The sequence below is a fragment of the Leptonychotes weddellii genome, chromosome 7 (assembly GCF_054177405.1).
Source record: "Leptonychotes weddellii isolate Sample4059 chromosome 7, ASM5417740v2, whole genome shotgun sequence".
Lineage (NCBI taxonomy): Eukaryota > Metazoa > Chordata > Mammalia > Carnivora > Phocidae > Leptonychotes > Leptonychotes weddellii.
Genome location: NC_138375.1, coordinates 10,701,095 through 10,728,136, shown reverse-complemented (window position 1 = coordinate 10,728,136; position 27,042 = coordinate 10,701,095). Strand labels below are relative to the sequence as shown.

Sequence of the window (27,042 nt, the reverse complement as noted above, 5' to 3'; positions counted from 1 at the left end):
AATTAGACCTGCCAAGATTTTCAGAGAATGAAATTATGAGACCCAGAAGAGTATGTTTTAAATACTTAAAGAAATAAAAGGCGTAAGAAACATGAGCAAAAGGCAATAAACTATCAAAAAGAGACCAGGCAAATCTGGGAGAAAACAGCATTTCTCTTTATTTCTTTTTTTAAGATTTTATTTTTAAGTAATCTCTACACCCAATGTGGGGCTTGAACTTACAACCCCGAGATCAAGAGTCACAGGCTCCACTGACTGGGCCAGGCAGGCGCCCCCAGAACTTTTCCAAAAAAGAAAATAGACCTGAAGAAACTGTCTAGAATGGAACAGAGGCTACAAGATAAAAATATCTATGAAAGGGCATGTCATGAAGAGACTCAGATGACTGAAGGAGGTGAGCAAACATCTACTTAGAGTTCTGGAAGGAGTAAGTAGAGAGAATAAGAAAAGAAGATAATGGCTGAGAATTCTCCCAAACTAATGAAAACCAGGCATCGAGGGATTCAAAAAGAAGACCTCAAGCAGTAGGTTTTTAAAAGTCCACACTTAAGGGCACCTGGGTGGCTCAGTTGGTTAAGCGACTGCCTTCGGCTCAGGTCATGATCCTGGAGTCCCGGGATCGAGTCCCACATCGGGCTCCCTGCTCAGCTGGGGGTCTGCTTCTCCCTCTGACCCTCTTCCCTCTCGTGCTGTCTCTCATTCTCTCTCTCTCAAATAAATAAATAAAATCTTTAAAAAAAAAAAAAGTCCACACTTAACAGACAGCAGAAAGTAATTGCAGAACACTGAAGACAAAGAGAAGACAAAAACACCTGACACATTATCTACCAAGGATTAGTCTGACTGCAGTACTGTCAACTACCCATCTTCAATAAGATTAAACTGTTCATCTGGAGTTCTTAAAAAAGAAAGATAAGACTAAATTTGCAGGCAAACAGAGCTTCCCACGGACAGACCCTTACAGAGGCACTTCCAAAGGATCTTATTTCAGGAAGGGCAACAACCCAGAGGACTAAGATGCAACCTCAGACGAAAGCCGGAAATGACACAGCTCCCTCAGAAGCTAAAACACCTGCGGAGGGAGGGCTTCCCCGGCGGACAGGGCGAACCACAGCAGAGCAGAGTGACAGAGAAAGCAAGAGTCCCTGCAAAGGCAGCGGGGACACACAACGACGGAGGCAGCACTTTCTCCTCAGGACTACGACTAACAAGGACTCCGGCCCGAAGTGAACGGTGTGCAACGGCGGCAGCAGAAACCGAGCATCCTCTGCAGTTCGTGGAGGACCGGGACAGGTGGCCCCGGGAACTCGCCTGACGGGACAACTACAGAGAAGCTGGTCTGCTGTGGCTACCACAGTAAAGAGTTCCGCCAATTCTTGTGAGGATGACTCAAGAAAGACCTGAAAATGATCAAAAACCCCACTTTGCACCATTTGTTCCTAACTACACACACGACGGTATTTTTGTTCACCATAAACCAAACACAAGCTAGTGCTCAGAACTAACCAGCAGCAGGTCATGAGAGAGAATGCCACTTGCAAGTCACTTATGGTGTATCCCCCAAGTGCAGCATCCCCTCAGCTCCAGCCCAAGCTAGCCGGGGAAGTGGGGGGTTCTTCTCCACAGACAGCCCAGTCGGGCCTGCCCGCAGCACAGGCGGCCAGGGGTCCTGCCTCCCCCTAGCAGCAACAGGCCCCTGGGTACAGGGGTCTGAGGGGTGGGGGCAAAAGAGCAGGCCTGACTGAGCAGAAACATGGACAAAAGGTCATGACACGATGAGAGAATTCGTGATCCCATGATCATTTTTTCTTACAAGTCAATCAAATTCACATGGCCATGTGCGTGCAAAGACACAGGGAGCCAAGCTTCCCAAGAAGTCCTTCCGTTTGAAGTGAAGAGTGCATTTCAACTCCAAACACTCCCTCTAAGAATACGAAGGAAATCACGGACTGAGAGAGGGTGGTGTCAAGAGAGTGAACAAATCCTCACATGTGCAAAAATGATGTGAATGTAAAGAACACAGGGAGAATATCTGCATTACGATTTTAAAACCTCAGGAAACAGTATTCCCCAAACATACGTCAGCAAAATGAATAATTAGATGCAGCTAAGACCGTATGCATAAGAATGTTTCCTAGGAAGCACATCTCAGCATTTTATGAAAATGAATATATCGACTTACTGCATTTTCTACTGTAAGTAGTAAGAACTCTATGAATAAAACAATTCCAAACATACCTGATAACCCTCTTTCATGTGTAAGTAATTCTTTCTCCTTTTCTATTTCATCCGCGTCACGATACATGTCCTCCTCACTGAAATCACACCAAATCAGACATTTCAAAAATTTGTTGCACTGACATTTTCCCTATTACAATATGCACTTGCTTAAAAAATTTATCAGACGCTAAATGTTTAACTTTTTTCATATTACATTGATGATGATCTGATATAAATATGGATCTTAAATCTCGGATGCTCATGCTTCTATCATTCCACTTCAGAGCTTCTTAATTTAAATGAGACACTTTTAACATCACTCCACTGGCTACATGGCTCTGAGGCCTCTTTAACTGGAACATCTATTAATGTGGGCTCAACCACGTTGGTAAGCATCTTAGCATGTGTCTTATCAACGACGCCCTGTCATGATCCTATCAAGTTCCAAGAATGGAGACAGTACTAATAAAAGTATTTACACAGGAATGAAGGCCAAGTGCTTTATTATGTCACAAGCCAATTTTACAATCACCGCTTTAAAAACAAGGATAGGAGAACATCAATTATTGTAAGTCCCCAAAGCTCAAAAACCTCCCAAGGCTCCTCCTGCTCCCTGACCCCCCACTCTGAAGCAGCCAGCCACATTCTGTTGAGCACATCCCTCTCGTCCCACATACTTGAAGTGCTGCCACTCTGACTGACTTTGTTCTTAAGTCTCTAGTCTCATTTAGTGAGTGAACAAGAACCTGCTATGTACCAGAAAGGAAAAAAAGCCCACTGGGTGCTAGACAAGGACTATCGCCTTTACCCCTCAAGATAAGCCACAACCTGACAATGAGGAGAAACAGAAATACCAACCCTATCTTTACTAAAACCACAAGACATGTGAAAGCCCAAACAGTCCAAAAGGGGACAAAGAAACAGTAAATGACCAAGGACAACAGAGCCTCCATGCCAGTGAAGGAACATCTGCTGGATGGTAAGACGGTAAACCTGAAAAAAACCCCTGAGGGGCTCGGAGACTGGCAGAGCCAAGGACTTCTCAGGGTACAGGAGACCCCCAGAGCTGGAAGCGAGGCAACTGGCCGACGTACACATAAAGTGTAACCAGACCCCCAATTCCCTATGCTTCCTCCCCATGACAGCACAGCCCAATCTCCACACAAGACAGAGGCTCCAGGCGCAAGGAAACACAGGAAGGAGTTAATAAGGTCAGTAACAAATAAGGAATTAAGCGAATGACCTGAAATACTCCCATCCCCAATTCCCCCGACACCCCAGCTCCTGGTACATGGCCCAGCGTAGCAGGGGGAAAGAGGAAGGAAGAGGTGAGCAGATGAAGAAGGGATACTGAGAGAAGCAGACTGAAGTGGGAAATCTAACATACCCACCTTCCCCCACCTCACTGAAACCCTTTAATTCCCAAATAAGCAGGGAAGTCTCTTATGTGGTGGACCCAACCCACCACACTAGCCTGTATTCCGTGATTCCCCTACACACACCCCCGCTTCAGTCCAAACACTTGACCAGCACTTAGCCTCTGCTTTTACACTGGTGACTGGCTCAGTCCATTCCCTCTGCTGGAACGGCTCACTGCCTAAGACATCAGGACACACACGGTATGGGTGACCCGGCTATAGAATGCCATGGCCAGAGCAGAGACCCAGAAGTTACAAGGTCAGGTTTTAACCACTCCGCCCTCCAGCCCTCATTAGCCCTGCGTGTGTGACCATGGAACTGAAGTAACCATACCTCTCCGTGCCTAAATTCAACCACTTAAATGTAAGCACTGTAAAAAGGACAGTGAGAGAACTCACCCCAAAAGACTGTTGTGAAAATGGACACATGTAAAATATCAGCTCTCCAAAAAGTTTGCTATTCTCATTCTCGTACTACACCACTAGCGCACAGTACTAACAAACAATTCACCCAATGTCATTCCTTACTCCTCTTTTTCCTCTCTAAATAAAGGTAATGATGTGTGTGTGTGCCTATTTTTTAAAATACCGTAGGGCTGAGGGAACCTCTTAGGAAAAGGTACTTTCCATGTTCCCTGACCCCCATGAGATTCCAAGTAAAAAGTATGGTGTCACCCAAGAAGCCCATGGCCAGAGGTAAAAGCAAACTGAAACCAGATTCACAGGGACTATACAACAAATGCCTAAAATCAAAAGTGACTAAATGTGTTAGTTCTTCTTTTAATAATTTCATTTTATCTTTTGGCCTCCTTCCCAGCTTTATCAAATAGGAGAGAAACTCTGAGCCTACAAAACAAGCACTGAAGTGAACTACTTTCTTGACATCATCAGAAGCATGTCTTCAGGCAAGCCACTTCCCTAATCTGGGCCATAGTTTTTCTCATCTTCAAAGTGAGAAGAGAGGACAAGATCTGTACAATCTGAACGGTTCCTCTTCCAGGTCTTAAGTTCTACCAGACTACGAATCTACGTGTTGTTAAAAACTGTACTTCAAGCGAATTCTGTGGCTCTGCTACAGGCATATCTGCCTCCCCCTTTGTCCTCTTCCTTTTAATCTGCAAAATACCCCAAATGCAATCGCAACACCAGTGCCCAGAGGAAGTTCTCCAAACAAGCATCTCTTGGTACAGCCACACATAAAAATTCCCACAAAGGCCAGGAGGAATGGAACGAAAAGAAATCAACGTGAGAACTAAATGTGAAGGGAAGACAGAGTAGAAAGGAAGATTATTGGAAATAAAAAAGCACTGATTCAAGACATACAAAAGCAGCAAAGCAGAAATGGGTAAATGGGAGGCCAGCATGCATTCAAATTACTTTAACCACAACCAGATTTCATTCAGATCCTGTGCACAAATGTTTGCTAACTTGCCTGGCCACCAAGGACAAGTATCCAAGGACATTTGCTAACTTTACTAGGCCACTAAGGAAACTGTAATATCGCCTTTAAAGGCCACCTTAAAAATGATACTAAAGCTCTAATTCCTTGGAGAGAGAATAAATTTTAAGTTCAAGCAATACATTCAATTACTATGGTCAGGAAAGAAGATGCTTAACAGCCAAAATGAAACAGTCATCCAACATAAGGACAACCAACCAGAGAGAGAGAGAGGGAGAGAGATTTGTGAGAAGAAGAAAAATAAAAATTTTATTTAAGAAAATAGTTCACTCAATAATCTTTTGCTTTGGGCGCCTGGGTGGCTCAGTTGGTTGGGCGACTGCCTTCAGCTCAGGTCATGATCCTGGAGTCCCGGGATCGAGTCCCGCATCGGGCTCCCTGCTCAGCGGGGAGTCTCCTTCTCCCTCTCCCGCTCCCCCCTCTCGTGCTCTCTCTCTCTCTCACTCTCTCTCAAATAAATAAATAAAATCTTTAAAAAAAAAAATAATAATAATCTTTTGCTTTAACCTTTTTAAGTATCAGAATATTAAGGCTGAAAATGACAAAATAAAATATTTATATATTACACATATATTTATTTATATTTTATATTTATATATTATTTGTTTGTTGTCTATTTATTATATCTAAACTAGAGGTTTGAATTTTTGTTATGAGAAGGGAAGATAGTGAAAAGAAAAAGGATATTGCATTGTAAGATAAAATCGTCAATGATGACCAGTTTCAGAAATTTAGTAACCTTTTGTGTTTGTATGTCAAGTTGGGGTGGGGATGGAGAGTGCTTACCATTTGGCACTAAAGAGGCCACTGAAACCCAAAGACTCAAATGATCACTACGGCGAAAGGTTTCCTTCTAGAAAACATACAGATAGCTAGAAAAGTAAGACAAAGTCCTAAAAGTGACTTGATTTCTTGGGGACAATGGCATGTGAGTCATGCTCAATTACACAACTGAGTTAAATTTTAAAACCAAAATCCTAATAAGTTCTACTTAGAAAATTCTTAGTTTAGCACGCTGTTATTTTAAAGTGTGCATTTTCAAGGTCTGGTTTTCTCTTAAGCTAGAGATGAAATATTTTATTCTTAATATAAAGGCAATAAACATGATTGAATGAATGACATGATTCTGCAAACCAAATTATAACCTCTCTTGCTCTGTTCAAAGACCTGTGTAACAATAAATGTTTCAAAATTTAATTAAAAAATGCTTACTACAGTGACAAAATTATACCGTTGCCAAGAACAAAAGCTATCAACTAGAAACACAGAGCTCAGTGAAGCAAGACATTTCTGTAGAGCCAATTTTTCAATTTCTGATACATGTAATATGAAAAAAGTCAATTCTAACATATATGCAAAACTAACAAGACAGCATTGTAATCACTCACCATTATGAACATTTGCATTAAGTCCCCCCTAATTGTCTAAAAAAGCTAACTATGGCTTTGTTCAGCTTTCTGAACTTGAACACTGTAGTTCATGCTTAACTTGGCCTACCCTAGAAGACCCACGGCCCAGGCAGTGTTGGTAAGACAGTGTCAACCACTGTGACGCCAATGTACCTTCCCACAAAGGCACAGGAAAAGCAAAGACCACTCAACCCAGCCTTTCTCCACCACTTAGCGGTTGTAGAGATGGGTGAACAACACATCAAATGCAGGAAAGTACCGGCACCCAAGCCAAAATTCCATCTCCCTTCTGCAAGTGGACTTTCCATGACTGGCTCATGCTACTCCACGTGACTTCCAGAGGTAGCTGGGGACAACCCAGACATCCTCAACAATGAGGTCTGAAACAGTCTTTACTTCTAGGTGGGAGAAGGGGCAGGAGGGAGTGGTTGGTACCCCATCAAACATATCCCACGGGAGCTAAGGAGTGAGGCGAGTGGGAAAACACTTTCACACAACAGTACATGTAGCAACACCCAAGAACAATGGTTTAGAAACTCGCTGCTCACAGCCCTTTTGAAAATCCATAGCTTTCGTGAGAACCTCAGGCCAGAAAAACAAATACACATAAAATTTCACCTTCAATTTCAGAGGGGTTCACGGACATTTGCTCCCCACCACACACAGTCAGCATATGGACCCTAGATTCAAACCATGTCCCCCCATCAGGCAGGCAAAGACCGGCCTTGAAGTAGTCTTGCTTCTCAATTCCCTAAGCATGCCTAGCCTGGCCACCGACCATGTCTCAGGACCATCTTGGTCCTCAAGGACGGTAGCTTCCTTAGCTAAAGGCAAGAAGTGGACACAGTCTCAGTTTCAAATGCAGGGGCGGGGTGAGCAGGGGATAGAGCACAGCAGATGTGCTCACAGAAACAGTAAGGAAGCTCCAAGAAAAGTCAACCAAATCTGGTGTGACCTAAGACTTCTCCAACTCAGACCGTAAGTCATCTTGTGAGCCATCCTTAGGGCTTGTCCAGGGGATGCCAGCCAACGGCAGCTCTCAAATGAGCTAGAGGAGGGAAGGGGAGAGGTCATTATAAATCATGTTCCTCTGCCTGATTCTGCTGAGAAAGCCAGAAAAAGATGGAGGTAGGTTCCCACCAAGGCATCAGGGAACTTGGCCCTGAAACCTACTCCCTGTCTCCCTGGTCAAGAAGCTCCTCTGGAATCTGCAACTCAGTTTCCTATGTGTAAATGACAAACCAAGGCTGGTTTTTTTTCTTAGATTCCTTTCAGACTGTCTGTAAATCTACTGACAGAGGTAAGAAGGGGTGTGCCTCAAAACCTTTTCATCAGGAAAGAGTGCTCCTTCCCACCATGGGCCTATTTCCCCAGGTTCTGACTCTGGAAACCACATCCAGCAGAAAAACTTGCCAAATAACTATGCATACTTTTAGGAACATGGTTCTGGCTTCAAAGTTTCTGCATCTCAAAGGGGCATGAGAATGCTCCACTCAAGGCTAAGGTGCAGCTTCTGAGGGGGAGGGTCTCTAACCGGGGAGTCACAGCTCTGACCACCAGGGCAAGAGGAAGTCAGCAGCAGTTAGAAACCAGCATGGACTGTGGAGGGGCAGAAGCAGAAGACCACCCCCCCACCCCACCCCCTCACTCCCACCACTGCCCACCCTACTTTACCCTCTGCAGAGTGTGAGGTCGTTCTCTAACCCAGAGAGCAAACCTGCAGCCAGAGACCACATCAGCTCACACACGGGCCTGCACAGTGGTTTCAGTTAAAAAATAAAATGCTACTTTTTAAAAACCAGGATATTTCATTAAAAATTCAGGATATTTGGACTCTTTAAATACAGAAAATCCGGCAGGCAGAGGGTAGAACCTAGTGGACTCTGACTCCAACAGTGATGGACACAGCTCTCCAGAAACCCATGGTCCACACCTGGTCAGCTGCACTCACTTAGGTTACCTGCATAGGCAGGAGTTTGAGACTGCCTACTCCAAATCCTTCCCAGTAACCATTAACACATTAAGTGTGGATAATACCATCCCAGAAGACTTAGATGCTCAATAAATGAGAATGTCAACGCCCATGGTAAAGAACCATGCACATCAACGTTGTAATACACTAGCTGCATAGCAGGCCTGCCAAGGACCCCTCTTCAGAAAACGCCAACAACAACAAAATCACATTTGAACACACCTTACAATTCAACTTGCCAGCCAATTAAGCTATCTGTTGAGTGCTTTCATCAATTTTGGAATTCAAAGGCATTTATATGTGCCTAGAACCTGAAACCGTAGAAAAAGTTTCAGCTTTCAAGTCTATATTCTGCTTCCATCTCACTCCCAGGCCCTTGCTAAAACTATAAACGCCTGCCTTTATGCTGCCTTCTTTACAATTCACTAAATAATTGATCTAACCAGCGCTGCCTTTCGTATTTAAAAATAAAGGAGGAGGGGACAGCTAGTTAAGCCGTTAATGGGCAAAAGAGAATTGGGTCAGACTCCGTCCAAAGTCTGTTCAACAGGTGGGGCGCTCATCAAGCGGCGACTTGCCTTCCAAGAACAAACTTGTCGCGTGGTTCGGTTTTCCTTTGGCTGTGATAGAAGCAACCTTACTTCCTTCCCCAACCATGTCGGAGGAAAGATTCACTGGGAGTTAGTTATAACAGTATGCTTTTCCGGTTTGTTTCCCAAGTTCCTGGAGCTTTGTTTTAACTTTAGAGCTATTCAGATTTAAAACCAGGGGGCACTGGATGACCAGAATTGTGAGACCCCGGGCCCTGAGGAAAAATATTTGTACGGACACTGGATACGAGTGTCTTCGAATTCCTCTCCGTCGCCGACGACCTTACCCAGAACCGAGGATGCGAAGGACTCTCCGCCGGTTACTCCCCAGCCCACCCCACCCCACCCCACCCCACGCCCACCCTTCCCGAGGGGAACAAGCCCGGCACCCCCGCCCGTCCCCGCTGCGCCCCGCGACTCACTGCTCGGCTGGGCACCGCACCGCGATCCGCGGCTGCCCGCCGGCCGCCGCCTTCCCGCCCTCCGGCGCCGCGGCTCTCGCGGGGCCCGGGGACGCGGCCCCCGCCTCCCGCACCGGCTTCTCAGCACGGCTCGCGCCCGGCCACGCTCCGGGCTGGGGCATGGTGCCCTGACTCATGGGGCCGCCGGCGGCGGCGGCGACACACCGGTTCGGCCGCCTCCGAGCGATCCAGGGCCCCTCCCGTCGGGGCGCCCGGCCGTGGCCGCCGCCGCTCTACAGCTCGCCGGCTTCCGAGGCTGCGCGGGACGCTTCCGCACGCGTCACCGCCGCCCGCCCCTCGGCCTCTGACCCGCGATGAGGGGGCGTGGCCCGCTAGGACGGGGTGGGCGGGGAGCCCTTGGACGCGGCGCCTGCGCAAGCTGCTGCGCCGGCTGAGCCGTGGGCGATTAGGACCGCCTGCAGGGCGCGGACACTGCGCATGCTTCACACAGCTGGTCCTCCCTGGAGTTCCCAGCGCGTCTGGCTTTCCCTGGATGTTGCGGCCCGCCCGGGACGGGAGAGGAAGGGAAAACACTGGACGAGCGGAGGAACGCATCCTCGGTGAGGAGGAGGAAGGCCAGCCCAGGGTGTGAAGAGTGCCAACGCTTTTGAGCACCTTGCAGTGTCAGTCTGGGCTTCAGAGCCGGGCGGGGTTTCGTCAACCATAAAACGAAGGATGTGGGCAGACTGAGTGATGTGCGGCTTGCCTGGCCTTCCGCGAGTGACAGCTTCGTCACGACCCGCCCCCGAGCCCGGAGAGCTTTGGTCTTGGGTGTGGGGTCAGCTTGTCGCTCCAGGGCTGGGATTTAGGTCCCTCCCCACTGTGAGGGCGGAAGGGTGAACTGGTCTACTGTGCAGTTGAGCAAGCTCAGCATAAACAGTGTGGGCTGTATTCTTTAAAGTGAAATTTGATGTAAGGGGAAAAGGAGCAAAGGGAAAAATGTTAAACCTCAAAGATCAGGAGAGAGCGAAATGTTTCATCTCTGGAGAGAGAATAGAGGAGAAGCCTCTAAAGATGAGGAGCAGTCAGGGGTGCAAGGGGTATTACCAAAGCAGAGTGCGGGACCACGGTATGGAGGAAGGGAACCCATGGGCAGTTCAGAAACCTGCAAGTATTAGGGGACAAGACAGGTAGGTAGCAGGAGATTTCACCGAAAGATGAAACTGGAAGAAGGATGCTGCAGACCAGATGGAGAAAAGCTTCCTTAGGCTAGGGAGGGAGCTTGTGCTTGATCCTCACTAAAAGTTGGAAGGTGGCGACTATTTTAAAAGATCACTTTGTTAGAGAAAAGATTGGGAAAGGGCAAGACTGGGAGTCCAGTTTGGGGAGACTGGATAGTAGTGGGCATCAAAGGGAGAAACTGGATGGAAAGAATATTTCTTCCTCCAAGAATATTGGAGGAAAGTGGTCAAAAGGCACAAACTTCCAGTTATAAGATAAATAAGTACTAGGGATGTAATGTACAACGTGATGACTATGTCTAATGCTGCTGTATGATACATAGGAAAGCTGTTAAGAGTAGATCCTAGGGAATTCTAATAACAAGATTTTTTTTTCTTGTATCTATATATGATGGTTACTAATAAACCAATTACGGTAATCATATCACAATATATGTAAATCAAACCATCGTGCTATACACCTTAAATTCATAACAGTGATGTGTATCCGTTATTTCTCAAAAAAAAAAAACTGGAAAAATGGGGGTAAAATGTTTGTATTTTGAAGCAAAGAACTATAGGGTGGGTTTTTTCCTTTAATTTTGAAAAATAAATACACATGCTAAAAATACTCAGAGCATGCAAAAGAATATAGGAGTTATATTTCCAGTGGCTATTAAGGATGTGGGATTATAGTGAGGTGAATAATGTCTCCCAAAATTCATGTCCATTTGGAATCTCAGTGTGACCTATTTGGAAATAGGGTCTTCATAGATGAGGTTAAGATGAGGTCATAATGGGTGTCCTTATAAGAGGAGAGGATGCAGAAATATATAGTCACAGGAAATAAGGACATATGAAGATGGAGGCAGAGATCGGAGTGTTGTAACAATATGCAGAGAAATGCTGTGGGCCACTAGTAGCTAGGAAAAGGCAAGGAAAGATGATCCCAAAGAGCCTTCAGAAGAAGCGTGGCCCTGCTGATAACTTGATTTCAGGCAGCTATCCTCCAGAACTGTAAGAGAATAAATTTCTGTTTTTTTAATCCCTCAGTTTGTGGTACTTTGCTGTAGCAGCCCTAGGAAACTAACAGATCAAGATGAAGACTTACAAAATTCTATCAGGCTGAATTTACCGATAAGGGCCCACCAAGCAGATATTCTAGATACAACATGTTATCTCCAAGGGTTAGAAAAAGCTTAACAGTTTGTTTGAATGGTTGCTGAGTATGTCTTTTTCTATTATGCATGTAAATCTGGGAAAACAATCATCAGATGGGTTTAGGGACCCACTAGGCCCACTATGAGAAGGACCTAAGCAAAACCCTATTGATCAGTTGACTTCCATCCTCCCCAAAGTACCTACACTAAATGAAGTGCCAGAACTGCCTAGGATATTATTGAGGAAGGTATCCAAAGGCTTAGGGGCAAGGGGTTTGACATGTTAGTGTGGATTTATCATGTAAGACCTGTTCACCCACCGCAGGAGGGTCCAAAGGACATTACCCTTCATGACTGTGAGAAGTAAATCTATGAGCGAAGCCCCAGCATCTTTGAAGAGACATGCAATTGCTTTTCTCTGTATTCAGATAAATCTTGGAAACTACCACCATCAAACTGGGATTCCTAAATGCAGTGGGGATAATGGGATCCTAGGATGGCAGGGACCAAGAGGTGGCACTTAATTGTCAAAAACTGGATGGGGGTCGTTACTGTAATGGACAGCTGAACTGAAGCAGTAATCAGAATTGTCTGACTTTCAGAGACCTATGACATTGGCAGTTGATCATAGTGTCCCTAGGGAAAAAAAGAAATGGACAATCTCCTAAATTCAGACTTGGTATTAGCAGAAGAGTTCTAGGTCTAGCAAACAGAAGTCCTAACTTGCACCACCAGAACAGAGCATCACAGCCCCTCTATCATTTTCCATACTTGAGCCAGTTTATACACTCAGAACTCTGAATGAAGGAGAGGCCAAGTCCTCTTGGGGAAGTACCTTGCTCCATTGCTAAAAATGTATATTAGTAATTTGTTCCCAGTCTTCCTCAAAGGGCCATCTACCAGGGTGATTGCCCACTGGGGGGAAGGAAATAATCAGACTTTGGGAGATTAGTAGACAATGGCTCTAACTTGACACTGATTCGTGGAAACGCACAACATCATTGTGTCTACCAACCAGAGTAGGGGCTTGTGGAGGTCAAGTGATTAAAGGAGTTCTAGCTCAGGTTCATCTCACATTAGGCCCGGTGGGTCTCTGAACACATCCTGTGGTTACTTCCCCAGTTCTAGAATGTGTAATTAAAATAGACATGCTCAGTAACTATTAGAATCCCCACATTGATCCCTGAGCTGTAGAATGAAGGTTGTTATGGTAGAAAAGGCCAAATGGAAGCCACTAGAACGGTTTCTGCCTGTAAAAATGTAAACCAAAGGCAATACCACATTCTTGGAGGGATTGCAAAGATTAGCACTACCATCAAGAACTTGAAGGTTGGAGAGGTTGTGATGGCAACTTCATCCCTTTCAACTTGCCTATTTGGCGTGTGCAGAAGACAGATAGATCTTGGAGAATGATACTAGATTTCCATAAACTGAACTATGTGGTGGTTCTAGTTACACTGCTATTCCAAATGTGGTTTCATTGCTTGGGCAAATCAACACATTTCCTAATACTTGGTATGTAGCTATTGATCTGGCAAATGCTTTTTCCCTCTATACCTGTTGAAAAAGTCTACCAGAAGGAATTAACTTTCAACTGACAAGGCCAGGGATTCACCTTCACTGTCCCACCACAGGATATATCAACTCTTCAGCCCTGTGTCATGATTTAATCCTCAAAGACCTCCTTTCCCTTCCACAGAAAATCACACTAGTCCATTATATTGAAGATGATATGTTGATTGGCCTCGGTAGGCAGGAAGTAGCAATTACTGTACACATATTGGTAAGATATTTGCACATCGGAGGATGGAAAATAAATCCTCCAAAATTCAAGGGTCTTCCTGAAATTACTAGGGGTCCGGTGGTATGCGGTATATCAAGATATCACTTCTAAGGTGAAGGAGAAGTTGTTACTAAAGGAAGTAACTACTAAAGGAAGAGGCACAACACCGAGTAAGAAAAGAGAAGTCTCTGCCACAGGTCCAGGCGATTGTGCAAGTTGCTCTGCCATTTGGGTCATAGGATCCAGTAGATCCAATGGAGCTTGAAGTGGCAGTGGCAGTGGCAGATAGAACTGCTATTTAGAGTCTTTGGCAAGCATTTATAAGTGAATCACAAGGCAAATCTTAGGATTTGGGACTAAAGCCCTGCTATCCTCTGTGGAAATGACTCTCCTTTTGAGAAACAGCTTTCGGCCTGCTACTGGACTTACTAGAGAGGGAATACTTCTCCATGAGTCACAAGTTACCATGTGACCTGAGCTCATCAATAAATCATGTCAATGGATTGTAGCCTTGATCTTCCAAAAACCTGTAACCCCAATCCAATCATGAGAAAAACACTGGACAAGTTACAATTTCCATTAGAGGGGCATCCTACAAAATACTTGACTAGTATTGTTCAAAACTGTCAAGGTCATCAAAAACAAGAAGAGGGATGCCTGGGTGGCTCAGTTGGTTAAGTGTCTGCCTTCGGCTCAGGTCATGATCCCAGGATCCTGGGATGGAGTCCCGCATCAGCTCCTTGCTTAGCAGAGAGCCTGCTTCTTCCTCTCCCTGCTGCTCCCCTTGCTGTGCTGTTTCTCTCTCTCTGACAAATGAGTAAAAGCTTTAAAAAAAAAAAAAAGGAAGAAGAAGAAGAGTCTGAGATACTATCACAGTCAAGAGAAGCCTAAGGAGATGGACTGACAACTAAATGTAATGTGGTGTCCTGGATGGGATCCCGGAACAAAAGAAAAAAACAAAACAAACCTTCCTTAAGAGAAGTCAAGTAAACTATCACCTTGGTTAATAATAATGTATTGGGGCACCTGGGTGGCTCAGTCAGTTAAGCGTCCAACTCTTGGTTTCTGCTCAGGTCATGATTGAGCCCCAGCTCAGGCTCCACACTCAGCACAGAGTCTGCTTGAGATTCTTTCTCTCCCTCTCCCTCTCCCTCTCCCCCTTATCCCTCTTGTGCTCCCTCTCTCTCTCTCTCCCTCAAATAAAGAAGCTATTCTTTAAAAAAAATAATGTATCAATGTTGGTTCATTAACTGTAATAAATGTACCATACTAATGTAAGATGTTATCAGCAGGGGAAATTGGGTGCAGAGTATATAGAAACCCTGTACTATCGTTTCCATTCTTCTGTAGATATAAACTATTCCAAAAAATAAAGTCTATTATATAGAAAAAATCAAATCACCACATCACAAACTGTTAAACCAAGACTTTCCAAAATAATGAAGAATATCTAGTCACATTGTTCCTATTTTGCACTTCGATAGAAAATTTTTAATGTCAATGTTTCATCTTTAACCTTTTTAAACTTCCTATTGTGTATATGTTTTATAGTGTACACAATAAACACAGAGGTACACATACATTTTTTAATATATGCACATTGGAGATGTAAATTTTTACTGACATTACATAATATATACAATACACAATAATTATAAATTATTAGCAAGTGTGTTTAAATAATTCAAAAATTAGAGTTTCTTAGAGGAAATAGAAGTAAACCTATGAACTGTGATATAATTACAACTAGCCTATTCTTACGTCAAGATGAATAAATTACAACAAAAATCTATAAGCCTATGTAAAAGCCTATATAGTGACATCACCAGAACAATCCCAATTAGTTTCCGGCTTCCCCTTTGGTTCATTCCTAATATGATAACTAAAAGTTATATGATGACATTATAATTTGTAAGTCCTTCGACTTGGTAACTTACATTTTGAATCACCTTGGATTGATGTAACTACCTTTTCATTGCCTTGCCTAAAACAGTTAATTCATGAAAGGCTCCAAGTTCCTTTTCTTGGAAAACGCCAGCCCTTATTTGTAATAACTTCAGGAGGAACGGGGCCAAAGCATTTAGAGTGTTTTTGTTTTTTTTTTTTTAAAGATTTTATTTTATTTATTTGCGAGGGAGAGAATGAGAGACAGAGAGCATGAGAGGGAGGAGGGTCAGAGGGAGAAGCAGACTCCCCGCCGAGCAGGGAGCCCGATGTGGGACTCAATCCCGGGACTCCAGGATCATGACCTGAGCCGAAGGCAGTCGCTTAACCAACTGAGCCACCCAGGCGCCCCAAGAGTGTTTGTTTCTTAGTTTGATTAATTCTCTGTAAGGAACTTAGTACAGGTTGGATGCATATCCCCCCATTCAGTAGCACAAACACATTTTACAACAAAGTCAAAACACCTCCCATTTTTGCTCTATGGAATTTCCCAATGTCACAACAATAAAAAAAATAGATTTCAAGTATAATTGTACAACAATTTCAAAAGTATTAACAGGAAGGGTACTTTTTAGTTTATTCTTGTTTCATAAGTTATATACCTCTCAAGCTTGAAAGGAAGTATTGTTAGTTTCACTTAGAAATTAACTGTTCTAGGAATAGCCAACTTTTATTTGAGAGACTTTTTTCCAGCATACCCCTTGATTGTGAAATGCTCATTGTTTTAAACAGGATTGAGGTGTGTGTGTTGGGGGGTGAGGTGCCTACCGTGTCTTGGCAATTCTGAAAATAGATAGAGGTATCTTTCATATGCAAACAATGAATCATGGAACACTACATCAAAAACTAATGATGTAATGTATGGTGACTAACATAACATAATAAAATAAAATTTAAAAAAAGAAAAAATAGCTTGCAGCAGTATTAATTTACCTGGAAAGCCCCAAAACTGTCGCCAAGAGTTTTTCTTGGGAGAAGTATGGGTCATAGTGAAATTTATTTTATCATGAAAATAAAACTTACATAAGGAGATGACAGACAGAATGATGTTACACAAAGACTTGGGATTCTGGAAAATGTTAAACGAGTCATTGGCCTCCAGCTAAATAGAATTTCATCCTAAAGAAATCATCCAGGCAGATGATAATCTTATTTAGAGAGTTTCTGAAATGGAATTCCATACTCTTACATACCTTAATTTCTGCTATGGACTGAAATGTATCCCCCATAAATTCATATGTTGAAGCCCTAACCCCCAAAGTAACTATATTTGGTGTTCCAAACTAAACGTTTGTGCTCCGTCCCCCTCCCCCATTCACATGTTGAAACCCTACTTCACAATAGGATGGTATTAGGAGGCAGGCCCTTGGGAGGTAATTAAGATGACTTAAATGGGGTCAGGAAGCTGGAGCCCTCCTGAATGAGATTAGTGCCTTTCTAAGAGTCATGAGAAAGTTTGCTTCCCCTTTCTGCTCTCTGCCAGGTGAGGATACAAGGAAAAGTCAGCAGTATGCAAATGAGAAGACAGCTCTCCCCAGAACCTGACCATACTGGCACCCTGATCCTCGACCTCCAGCCGCCAGAACTGTGAGATATAATTTCTGCTGTTTAAGCTGTCCAGTCCGTGGGACTTTCTCCTGGTAGCCTACGCAGCCTAAGCCTTAGCCTTAAGCAGACTAGACAGTATCGCAAACTACTTCCTTACACTTGCCTTTTAGGATAAGCATATGGGTTCCTTTGGAAAGGAAGCCCATCCTTCATACTGCACACTGGCACTTTAAAAAAGCCAAAGGGGCAAACTGTAGAGGTTTCCCAAGAAAATTAAGGCAAGGAAGAGATTCTTTTTTTTTTTTTTTAAGATTTTATTTATTCATTCATGAGAGACACAGAGAGAGAGAGGCAGAGGGAGAAGCAGGCTCCCAAGGAGCAGGGAGCCCGATGCAGGGCTCGATCCCAGGACCCTGGGACCATGACCTGAGCCGAAGGCAGACGCTTAACCATCTGAGCCACCCAGGCGCCCCAGCAAGGAAGAGATTCTTTGTCACTTCTGTGCCATAACGTAGGATAGCTTCCCCTCCTCAAGTCGTCTGATGTTAGGTTGATGATTCACATATAACCCCATCTTATCTCCATCACATTAAGAGAGGAAAACATCACCCTACATTACCCAAAACTCTCTACTTGTGATAAGATAGCTTGTCAACCTTACCCTCAAAACCATACCAGCATATTGCTGACAAAGTAGCAAGGGCTTTCTGGATCTCCTGGCTAACATTTCGTCTCGTGAATTTTTCTTTCCACTTGGTCCAGCATTTTAGAAGGATGGTTGACTAGGCCTTCTTCAGAAGATATGAATGTATAATTTCATTATCATTGCATCATGCCCCAAAACTTTGGCAGCTAGAATCTACCTTAAAATAGTAGTCTTCACACTGAGGTACCTCTATTTCCTGGGATACACCAGGGCCCCTTCGTACAGTTATACTGCAAAAGTCCGAAGGCAAAAATACCTTTCAAAGCTACCTGAGGGCACAGAGAGGCTTGTTCTCCTTTCCAGCCACTTCTTCCTGTTCAGCATATTCTTACTTTACAAAAACAGAAGACCTCTCTTATCCATCCCAAATCTTACTACGGTGTGTGCCTCAAGGGCTGAGCTATCCAGTATCGTAGCCACTAGTCCCATGTGGGTATTCAGTACCTGAAATGTAGCTGGTCAGCATCAAGGTTTGCTGTCTGTATCATACTATAGGATTTTAAGGACTTAACGACCAAAAAACAAGAAGAATGTAAAGTATCTCATTTTCAATTTTTTATATCACTGTTGAAATGATAGTATTTTGGAAATACACTTGACCCTTGAACAATGCAGAGGTTAGAGGCACCAACCCCTGCTGCCATGCCATCAAAAATCCAAGTATACCTTTTGATTCCCTAAAAACTTAACTACTAATAACATACTATTGACCGGAAGCCTCAGTGATAACATAAATAATCAATTAACACATATTTTGTATGTTTTGTGCATTGTATTCTATATTCTTATAATAAAGTAAGCCAGAGAAAAGAAAATACTAAGAAAATCATAAGGAAGAGAAAATACATTCACAGTACTGTACTATATTGATCGAAAAAATGCCACATTTAAGTGTAACCATGCAGTTCAAACCCATGTTATTCAAGGGCCAAATGAAATGCATTATATACATTATTAATTTCACCTGTTTCTTTTTAATTTTTTAATATGTTACTAGGAAATTTTAGATTACATATGAAGCTCACATTATGTTTCTAATGGATGGTGCTATTCTAGAGCATCAAAACAAAGGTACAATTTAAATAATGCTTCTGGACAAGCCTCCCATAGAAGGCACCAAAAACTTGCACTCAGGCTTGGTGTCTTTCCTTTTCTTCTCCAAAGAGTGGGTATTTTGGTATTTCACTGGAATGTTTTGGCCATACGTTAATTCAGAGTGTAGAGTGGGGTTATTAGGGTGATGATAACTTTGCTCAAAGAAAGCATTGCTCCTAAGGGAGAGTCTCGAGAGACCAAAGCAGAAAGTATGAGTAAGAAATGTTGGCAGCATCTTATGTCACCCAGGTGACAAACTCATGGCAAGGACACTGTCTTAGAATGAATGTTTATAAGTGAGTTGGTGCTTCCTAGAAACCAGAAAGGGACGGGCTTTCGTGACTGGATAATGAATCCTTCTCTAATCTAGGTGGTTTCTAGTGGTTTGTTTTGAACAGATTTGAAGAAGAACCTAAAGCTGTTAGCTGATGGTTTAAAATACTTAATGAGGGGCACCTGGCTGGCTGGTCAGTAAAGCATGTGACTCTTGATCTCTGGGTTGTGAGGTCGAGCCCCATGTTTGGTATGGAAACTACTTAAAAAATTCTTTGGGGTATCTGGGTGGCTCAGTCAGTTAAGCATCTACCTTAGGCTCAGGTCATGATCCTGGGATCGAACACAGCATCGGGTTCCCTGCTCAGCAGGAAGTCTGCTTCTCCTCTGCCCAACCACCCCCCCACACACACACACACGCTCATGCTCTCTCTCTATCTCAATAAATAAAATCTTTAAAAAATTAAAATAAAATCTTTAAAAATAAATAAAATATTCCACGTTCATGGGTTGGAAGAACAAATATTGTTAAAATGTCTATGCTATCCAGAGCAATCTACACATTCAAAGCAATCCCTATCAAAATACCATCAACTTTTTTCACAGAGCTGGAACACATAATCCTAAAATTTGTATGGAACCAGAAAAGACCCTGAATAGCCAAAGGAATGTTGGAAAAGAAAACCAAAGCTGATGGCATCACAATTCTGGACTTTAAGCTCTATTACAAAGCTGTCATCATCAAGACAGTATGGTACTGGCACAAAAACAGACACATAGATCAATGGAACAGAATAGAGAGCCCAGAAATGGACCCTCGACTCTATGGTCAACTCATCTTTGACAAAGCAGGAAAGAATGTCCAATGGAAAAAAGACAGTCTCTTCAACAAATGGTGTTGGGAAAATTGGACAGCCATATGCAGAAGAATGAAACTGGACCATTTTCTTACACCATACACGAAAATAAACTCAAAATGGATGGAAGACCTAAGTGGGAGAAAGGAATCCATCAAAATCCTAGAGGAGAACACAGGCAGCAACCTCTTCGAGTTTGGCCGCAGCAACTTCTTGCTAGACACGTCTCCAAAGGCAAGGGAAACAAAAGCAAAAATGAACTATTGGGTCCTCATCAAGATAAAAAGCTTTTGCACAGCAAAGGAAACAGTCAACAAAACCAAAAGACAACCTACTGAATGGGAGAAGATATTTGCAAATGTCTTATCAGATAAAGGGCTCGCATCCAACATCTATAAAGAACTACCTCTTTCTAACAATAAATGTCATTCACCAATAGATTTTGAAAGGGATAGATCAATAAAATTTGACTAAGTATGTGTAATAATTATCAAACTTTAGAACATATTTTAATCAAATTTTTACTATTAATAATTGTAAGTATAGATACAACTTTCAAATAATTTTAAATAATAAAAGGCTTTCAAACATAAAAATATGCTGCATTAAATAAAGTTCTGGGAAAGGAAAATGGAGTGGAAATGAGTTTCCAGTGGGAAAAAGGAATGATGTAAAATCAGTCTTTTTTTTATGGATGATAGTGAATTTCTAATAAATATATTATTTAGATTCCATTGGAAACTTAAGTCGTGTGATGATTTTATTTTAAAACATCAGTAATCATTTATAATACAGTGAAAATCATGTCCTTTAAAACTAAATTTCTAATGGAAAATTTTAGATGTCAACTTTCAAATGTGGAAATGGTTTCAGTTTTTCAAAACTCTTTTACAGGAGTAGGTGGACAAAAAATATTCATATGACTGCCTTAGATGGCAGCTAGTCAAAACTCCTTCATTTAATGAATGCAGCAGCTGAGCACCAGAAGTTCTGCTCTTGAACCAGAATCCAAGGCCACCTTCATAGTTTTGTTGTTGTTGTTTGTTTGTTTTCAGATTTTATTTATTTATGGACTCAGGGTCCTGGGATCGAGTCCCACATCGGGCTCCCTGCTCAGCTGGAAGCCTGCTTCTCCCTCTCCCACTCCCCCCTGTGTTCCCTCTCTCACTGTCTCTCTGTCAAATAAATAAAAAAATCTTAAAAAAAAAAAAAGGATTTTATTTATTTGAGAGAGAGAGGGAGTGAGAGAGAGAGAGAGAGAACACAAGATGGGGGAGGGTCAGAGGGAGAAGCAGACTCCCCGCTAAGCGGGGAGCCCGATGCAGGACTCAATCCAGGGAGTCTGGGATCATGACCTGAGCCAAAGGCAGTCGCTTAACCAACTGAGCCACCCAGGCGCCTCCCAAGACCACCTTCAGTCACTGGCTCCGTCTCCCACTCAGAGAAAGCCCACAGGGTTCTGTGAGAAAGTCATGTTTCTTGGTGATGAGGGGACTCTAAGCAAGAGATCCTCTCTCTGAAACGTATTTGTCTCAGAAACGTATCCGTGGTCGCCTGTCAATGAGACTCCCACCCGTTGTCAGGATTTGCTCTAAAGCAGTCGTTTAGGAGGATGAGGTAGTCCTACATATATCACCAGAACTTGGATTATGTTTTATGTAACTACTGATCTCCCTAACCAAGCTGGAAGCACCTTGAGGGAAGTAGATTCAATTGTCTTAGTTAGCTTGGGCTGGGCGGCCATAAAAACACCTGGGGGGTGCAGTTGGTTGAACTGTGCTGGGCGTGGAGCCTGCTTAAGATTCTCTCTCACCCTCGGCCCCTCTGCCTGCCTCACGTACTCACGCTCTCTCTTTCTCTCTAAAACAAAACAAAACAAAAAACACAACCATAGACTGAAAAGGCTTAAACAACAGAAATTTATTTTCTCTCAGTCTAGAAGCTGAAAGTCTCAGATCAGAACACCAGCCTGGTTAAGTGCTGGGGAGAGCTCTCTTCTGGGCCTGTAGATAACTGCTTCCTCTTTGGGGGTGCTCATGGGGCCTGGGTGATGGGGCTGGAAGGTGGTTTGCTCTGGTGTCTCTCCCTCTTCTTATAAGGACACTAAGTGTATTGGATCAGGGCCCTAGTCTTACAACCTCATTTATAATCTTAATTACTTTCATAAAAGCCCTCTCTCCAAATACAGTTACATTATAGGGGTTAGGGCTTTAACATATGACTTTTAGTTGGACACAAGCATTCAGTTCATAACGCTCATAAATCTTTACATGCCTTATTCCTAACCCAGTGGATGGTACCAGTGATCACTAACAAATTTTTGTTGAATGAATTTAGTATTAATTCCTTATATCAATATCATAGTAGCAATGTACATAGCAAAGAGAAAACTAGCTATAGGACCCTGAGCAAGTCATTTACCTCACTGAGCCTCAGTTTCGTTAGATATAAAATCTAGATAGTCGTTCTTATAGGTCTCTTATAGGATTAGAAGGGAGGCATGTGGAGGGCCTGGAATAGTGCGGTGAAATAACAGCTCTATCTAATACTTTTGCTTGGCACTTTACAGTTTGTGAAGCACCTTTGCATACACCATTCCCCCAAGTCAAGACCTGATGTCTCAGACACCTCTGGCACCAAGCCTAGTGATCTTTTCACTACACCAGGTGATCCAAGACCTTGTGAAAAGTGTTAATTTACAATAACCTTGGACCTCACAAGGTCATAATTTCTGTTCTGTGGAATGAAGTAGTTCACTGAACTGGTCTAGTCCTCAGGGTAATCAAGAATCCAGGTTAAGAAATCTATCTGGTAGGGAGAAAGAAATATTAGGTGTTTTAACAGCTATTTTCTTGCAAAATTAATCCGTTACTTGCAGTTTCCTAAATAAATTATTATTCAGAATATTTGTAGCTTCGGGGCATCTGGCTAGTTCAGTCAGTAGAGCATGATGTGACTTCTGATCTCAGGGTAGTGAGTTCAAGCCCCACATAGGGTGTAGGACTACTTAAAAATACGTATGTATTTATAGCCAAAGCTTTGTGGGTAAGTCCATTCATGGACACTAGGTGGCACTATAAGAACCTCTCCTGGACCAGTTCCTGCCCACCCAATAGCTGGCCACCACCATTCATTTACAGCCTGAACACTTGTAGCAAAGAGTTGGGTGAAGAAAACATAGAGAGATGTTCTTCCTTTTCTAGGTAGAGTCTATACGTTTTCTTTCTAAGGGGTTGAACTCCTACTGTAAGTAGTACGTAGAGAAACCAGGTTCTCGCGGAAAACTACACCTAGCTTGGATCAAGTCAGGACACAATCTGAGTCCCAGTGCTGACACTTAACGGCTGGATTTCCGGGAGAATGTCTGTTTCCTGCCCTGTGTGCCTCCCACAGGATTCCTAGGAGGACTGCAGGAAGTCATGTATGAGAATTGCCAAGTGCTACAATTAAAAACCAAGGTTCTTTCCGGGGAGGCTCCTGCCTTGCATCAGCTCTGGGTCTCTGCTCCCCTGCAGATTCTTTATCAACTCCAAGATCACTCTCAAACATTTATAAAGGACTTTGACACCAGATATCGTCATTTCAACATTCCTCAAACGACTGAAACTCACAGCTCAGAGTGGCCTCCCCACCAACGGTGTTTAACTTCTCTTTAGCTAGCTTGTCCAATGGCTACACCCTAGACCTTGTCATCATCTGGAAGTAAACCCCCTTAAACTTGTCGACCTCACACTCCCCTCTCAGAAGTCACCTCTCCTTACCCCCGCCCCCTCACTCATCAATCTCAGTGGGACCTCCAGCTCCTTCATTCCTCCTTCTCTCCCTGTTTATCAGTTCCCCCTTCTCTACCCACAGAGCCCCTTGCTTTTCTTGCCTCTGTGTTACAGTGAGCAGCTACTCACTCATCAAATCCTACAACCAGCCCCCCCCACTCCCCACCCCTCCAGTGCCACCATCCCTGAGGCCCCCCACCTGGACCAGCGTGGCCCTTCCAGGCAATGCAGAGCACCTAGGGGGGAGAGCATGAAGAACTGAATTACTACTGATGAAGAGCTGTGTAATCCTGAGCACATTATTAATCCCTCTGAGCACCAGACTTGGGTATATTAAAGGGATGAGAACATTTATTCATAGATTTAAGAGAGGTAACAGGTGAAACAAGATTTTTTTTTAAAATATATTTTCATGCTTTTATCTTTAGCATCTTTTACATCTGTGATCTTTCCCTGTATCCAGAGGTACCTACCCAGAGGGCACATGGATGAACGGGTGGGCCTGGTGGCAGGGTGTGTTTACTTCTAAAATAGGTAATTGAGGGGCACTTCGGTGGCTCAGTCAGTGAAGCATCTGCCTTCAGCTCGGGTCATGATCCCAGGGTCCTGGGATTGAGCCCCGTGTCAGGCTCCCTGCTCAGCGGGGAGTCTGCTTCTCCCTCTCCCTCTGCCCCTCCCCGTGCCCCCACTTGTGCTCTCTATCTCTCTCTCAAATAAATAAATAAAATCTTTTTGAAAGTTAAAAAATAAAATAGACAATTGAGATGCAAGCCTGAAGGACCAAGGAAAGTAGGACTTGGAGATTATGCCAAAATATAGCTTGAGAAGACAATAGGAAAGAGCCGGGTGTACCTGCCCCTTATTCACCCACTATCCGTGAGGAAGAGCCTGAGCAGGGCAAGCCCTCAGAGGAAATGGGTGAGGACAGGAGAGAAGCTGGGTTTGTTGCTTTTCAAGAGCCCAACACTCACCCAAGCAGAAAACCACAAAAGCTAGGTGGAGCTGGGGACCTGGAAGGGAAATCCATAGCGTATATTAAGCCCTTTAGTCCTCAACTCAGCTCCACAAAACCATTATTACCCACATGAAAACACCACCACGAGACTATTATTGGCCCCATTTCACAGAATAGGAAAGTAAGTGACAGAGTCAGGATTCTAACCCAGGTCAGCTAACCTCAAAGGCCATACCCTCAACCATCCTACTACACAGCCTTTCAATAAACATCAGTTCCCTACACTCACCCAACCCCTAGTCTGTTAAATGTCAGAGCTAAGAAGCTGTGGGAGAAAATTACCATGGGTTTCATGCTATTACTGTTTAAGGTCTAAACTCAACTGGGCCTCAGTTCTGCTCCATCACCTGTTGCCTGTTCTTGGTCCACGTCCTTCCCCATGTCCTGCAGTCGCCCTTAAGCCCTCCCCATTCCCTGCTCTCACCATGTTTAGCAATGAACTTGCCTGTGACTCAGAGAAAACCAGTGCCATTAAAAGCAGACTCTCAGGGCACCTGGGTGGCACAGTCTGTTAGGCATCCCACTCTTGATTTCAGCTCAGGTCTGATCTCAGGGTTTTGAGATCGAGACCAGGGTTGGGCTCCATATTCAGTGGGGAATAGACTTGGATTCTCTCTCGCTCTGCCCCCTCCTCTCTAAAATTAATAAAATAAATCTTAAAAAAAAAGAAGCAGCTCTCTAAGGTTCTCTCCTTCACTAACTTATCATCAAGAGCACCTTCTCACCCTCCTCTGCAGCCAGGTTCCAAGGAATATGTGTCTGTCTGTCCTCCTGTCACACACCATTCCCTCCCTTGTCCTTTCACCTCCTCCAGGATTCCCACCGAGGGTCTCTTTCCAACGTCTCCAACTTCCCTGCTCTGCCAGGTTCTTTCTCTCAGCCTGTGAACAAAGTAGGGTCTTCCCTTCATGTCTGCCCATCCATAATTAACCTAGGCATCAGGAACTTCCAAATCTAGTCCTGGAACTCCTTCTAAGTAGTGATGAAATTTCACTAATTTGTGAAAAAAAATGAGAAAAATAAGGATAAAAAGGAGTTTCTCAGTAAGCTAAGGTAATTAATTTAAGCAATTTTCTTTTGTTCTGATATTTTGGCCTTTTTTTTTTTTTTAGTGTTTAGTTATCCTTTGTATGCTGCCTTTCAAAAGTGTAAAGACTGCATGCACAAGAAAAAGAAAAATCCCCTTCACTGTGTTAAGACATTGAGCTTTAGGGGGTTCTTTGTTCTTGTACATTACCTAGCCCAGTTGTTCTCAAACGGTTTGTCTTTGAACATCTCTACATTCTTTACACTCTTTAAAACTATTAAGAACAGTGTTTGAGGTGTACAATATGATTCAACAGTTGTATACATTACTCAGTGCTCATCAAGATGAGCGTTCTCTTAATCTCCTTTATCTGTTTCATCCATCCCCCACCCACCTCCCCTCTGGCAACCACCAATTTGTTCTCTGTGTTCTTGATGCTGTGGCATCTGAGACCTTGCAGGCCCAGGCTAGTTTAGCTCTAGAGATAACAAGCTACTCGCCCGTGAGCTCACCTTTCACATGCAAACTAGCCAATCCAAAGTCCATACCTTGCCGCCCACCTTTATTAGGCTTTCATAGGGTTCTTACATTTGGACCAATATTCCCGTCCTAATCACCCCAGGGCCAGACACTGGACAACACAGGACAGTCCCTACACCCTAGAGCCTACTGAATTAAACTAACCAATCCTAAACCTGCTTACCTTGACTCACCTGTTCCTTTATGTGATAAAGGAACACAGTAAAGGCTCCCCCCTCGGCTCTCCCCTCCCTCCTGCCTCCTGACTGACTCTGGTGTTTCCCCTGTGGCCTTGTCTGGCAAGGTATGCCTCCGACTCTTGAGAGCAAACTATTCCTTCAATAACAGTCATCTCCTGATCTGTTGGCCTCACCCTACCCGAATGATAATAAAACCCACATTTTAAAATAGGACCTCAATGAGCTTTTGTTTATGTAGGTTCTATATACTGATATTTACTGTTTTAGATATTAAAATAGATAGATTCTTTTTAAGGATTTTTGATTTATTTATTTGAAAGAGAGAGACAGCGAGAGAGGGAACACAAGCAGGGGGAGTGTGAGAAGCAGGCTTCCCACTGAGCAGGGAGCCCAACACGGAGCTCGATCCCAGGACCCCAGGCTCATGACCTGAGCCAAAAGCAGACACCTAAT

General features: G+C 43.6%; 1 protein-coding gene and 1 long non-coding RNA gene across 7 annotated transcripts in view; one reads left to right on the top strand and one right to left on the bottom strand.

Annotated features, from left to right (window-relative positions):
- OTULIN (OTU deubiquitinase with linear linkage specificity) overlaps window positions 1–9,786 on the bottom strand; it is a 31,634-nt gene extending 21,848 nt beyond the window's left edge. For 2 of the 6 annotated variants that reach the window (XM_081825899.1, XM_081825900.1), the window contains exons 1-2: window positions 9,491–9,786; window positions 2,239–2,315 (exon numbers count right to left, since the gene is read on the bottom strand). In XM_081825899.1, coding sequence (XP_081682025.1) covers window positions 2,239–2,315; window positions 9,491–9,666 — 253 coding nt within the window. In that variant the 5' untranslated portion in view covers window positions 9,667–9,786. Of the gene's footprint in view, window positions 1–2,238; window positions 2,316–9,052; window positions 9,129–9,490 lie in introns of those variants that run through there. The other 4 variants (XM_081825901.1, XM_081825902.1, XM_006733170.3 and 1 more) reach the window with 3 other exon arrangements.
- A 154-nt stretch (window positions 9,787–9,940) lies between these two features.
- LOC145722531 (uncharacterized) lies at window positions 9,941–20,750 on the top strand. The gene is made up of 3 exons (XR_014146852.1): window positions 9,941–10,089; window positions 17,060–17,163; window positions 19,805–20,750. It is a non-coding gene; the product is annotated as an uncharacterized LOC145722531 (long non-coding RNA).
- Window positions 20,751–27,042: the final 6,292 nt, after the last annotated feature.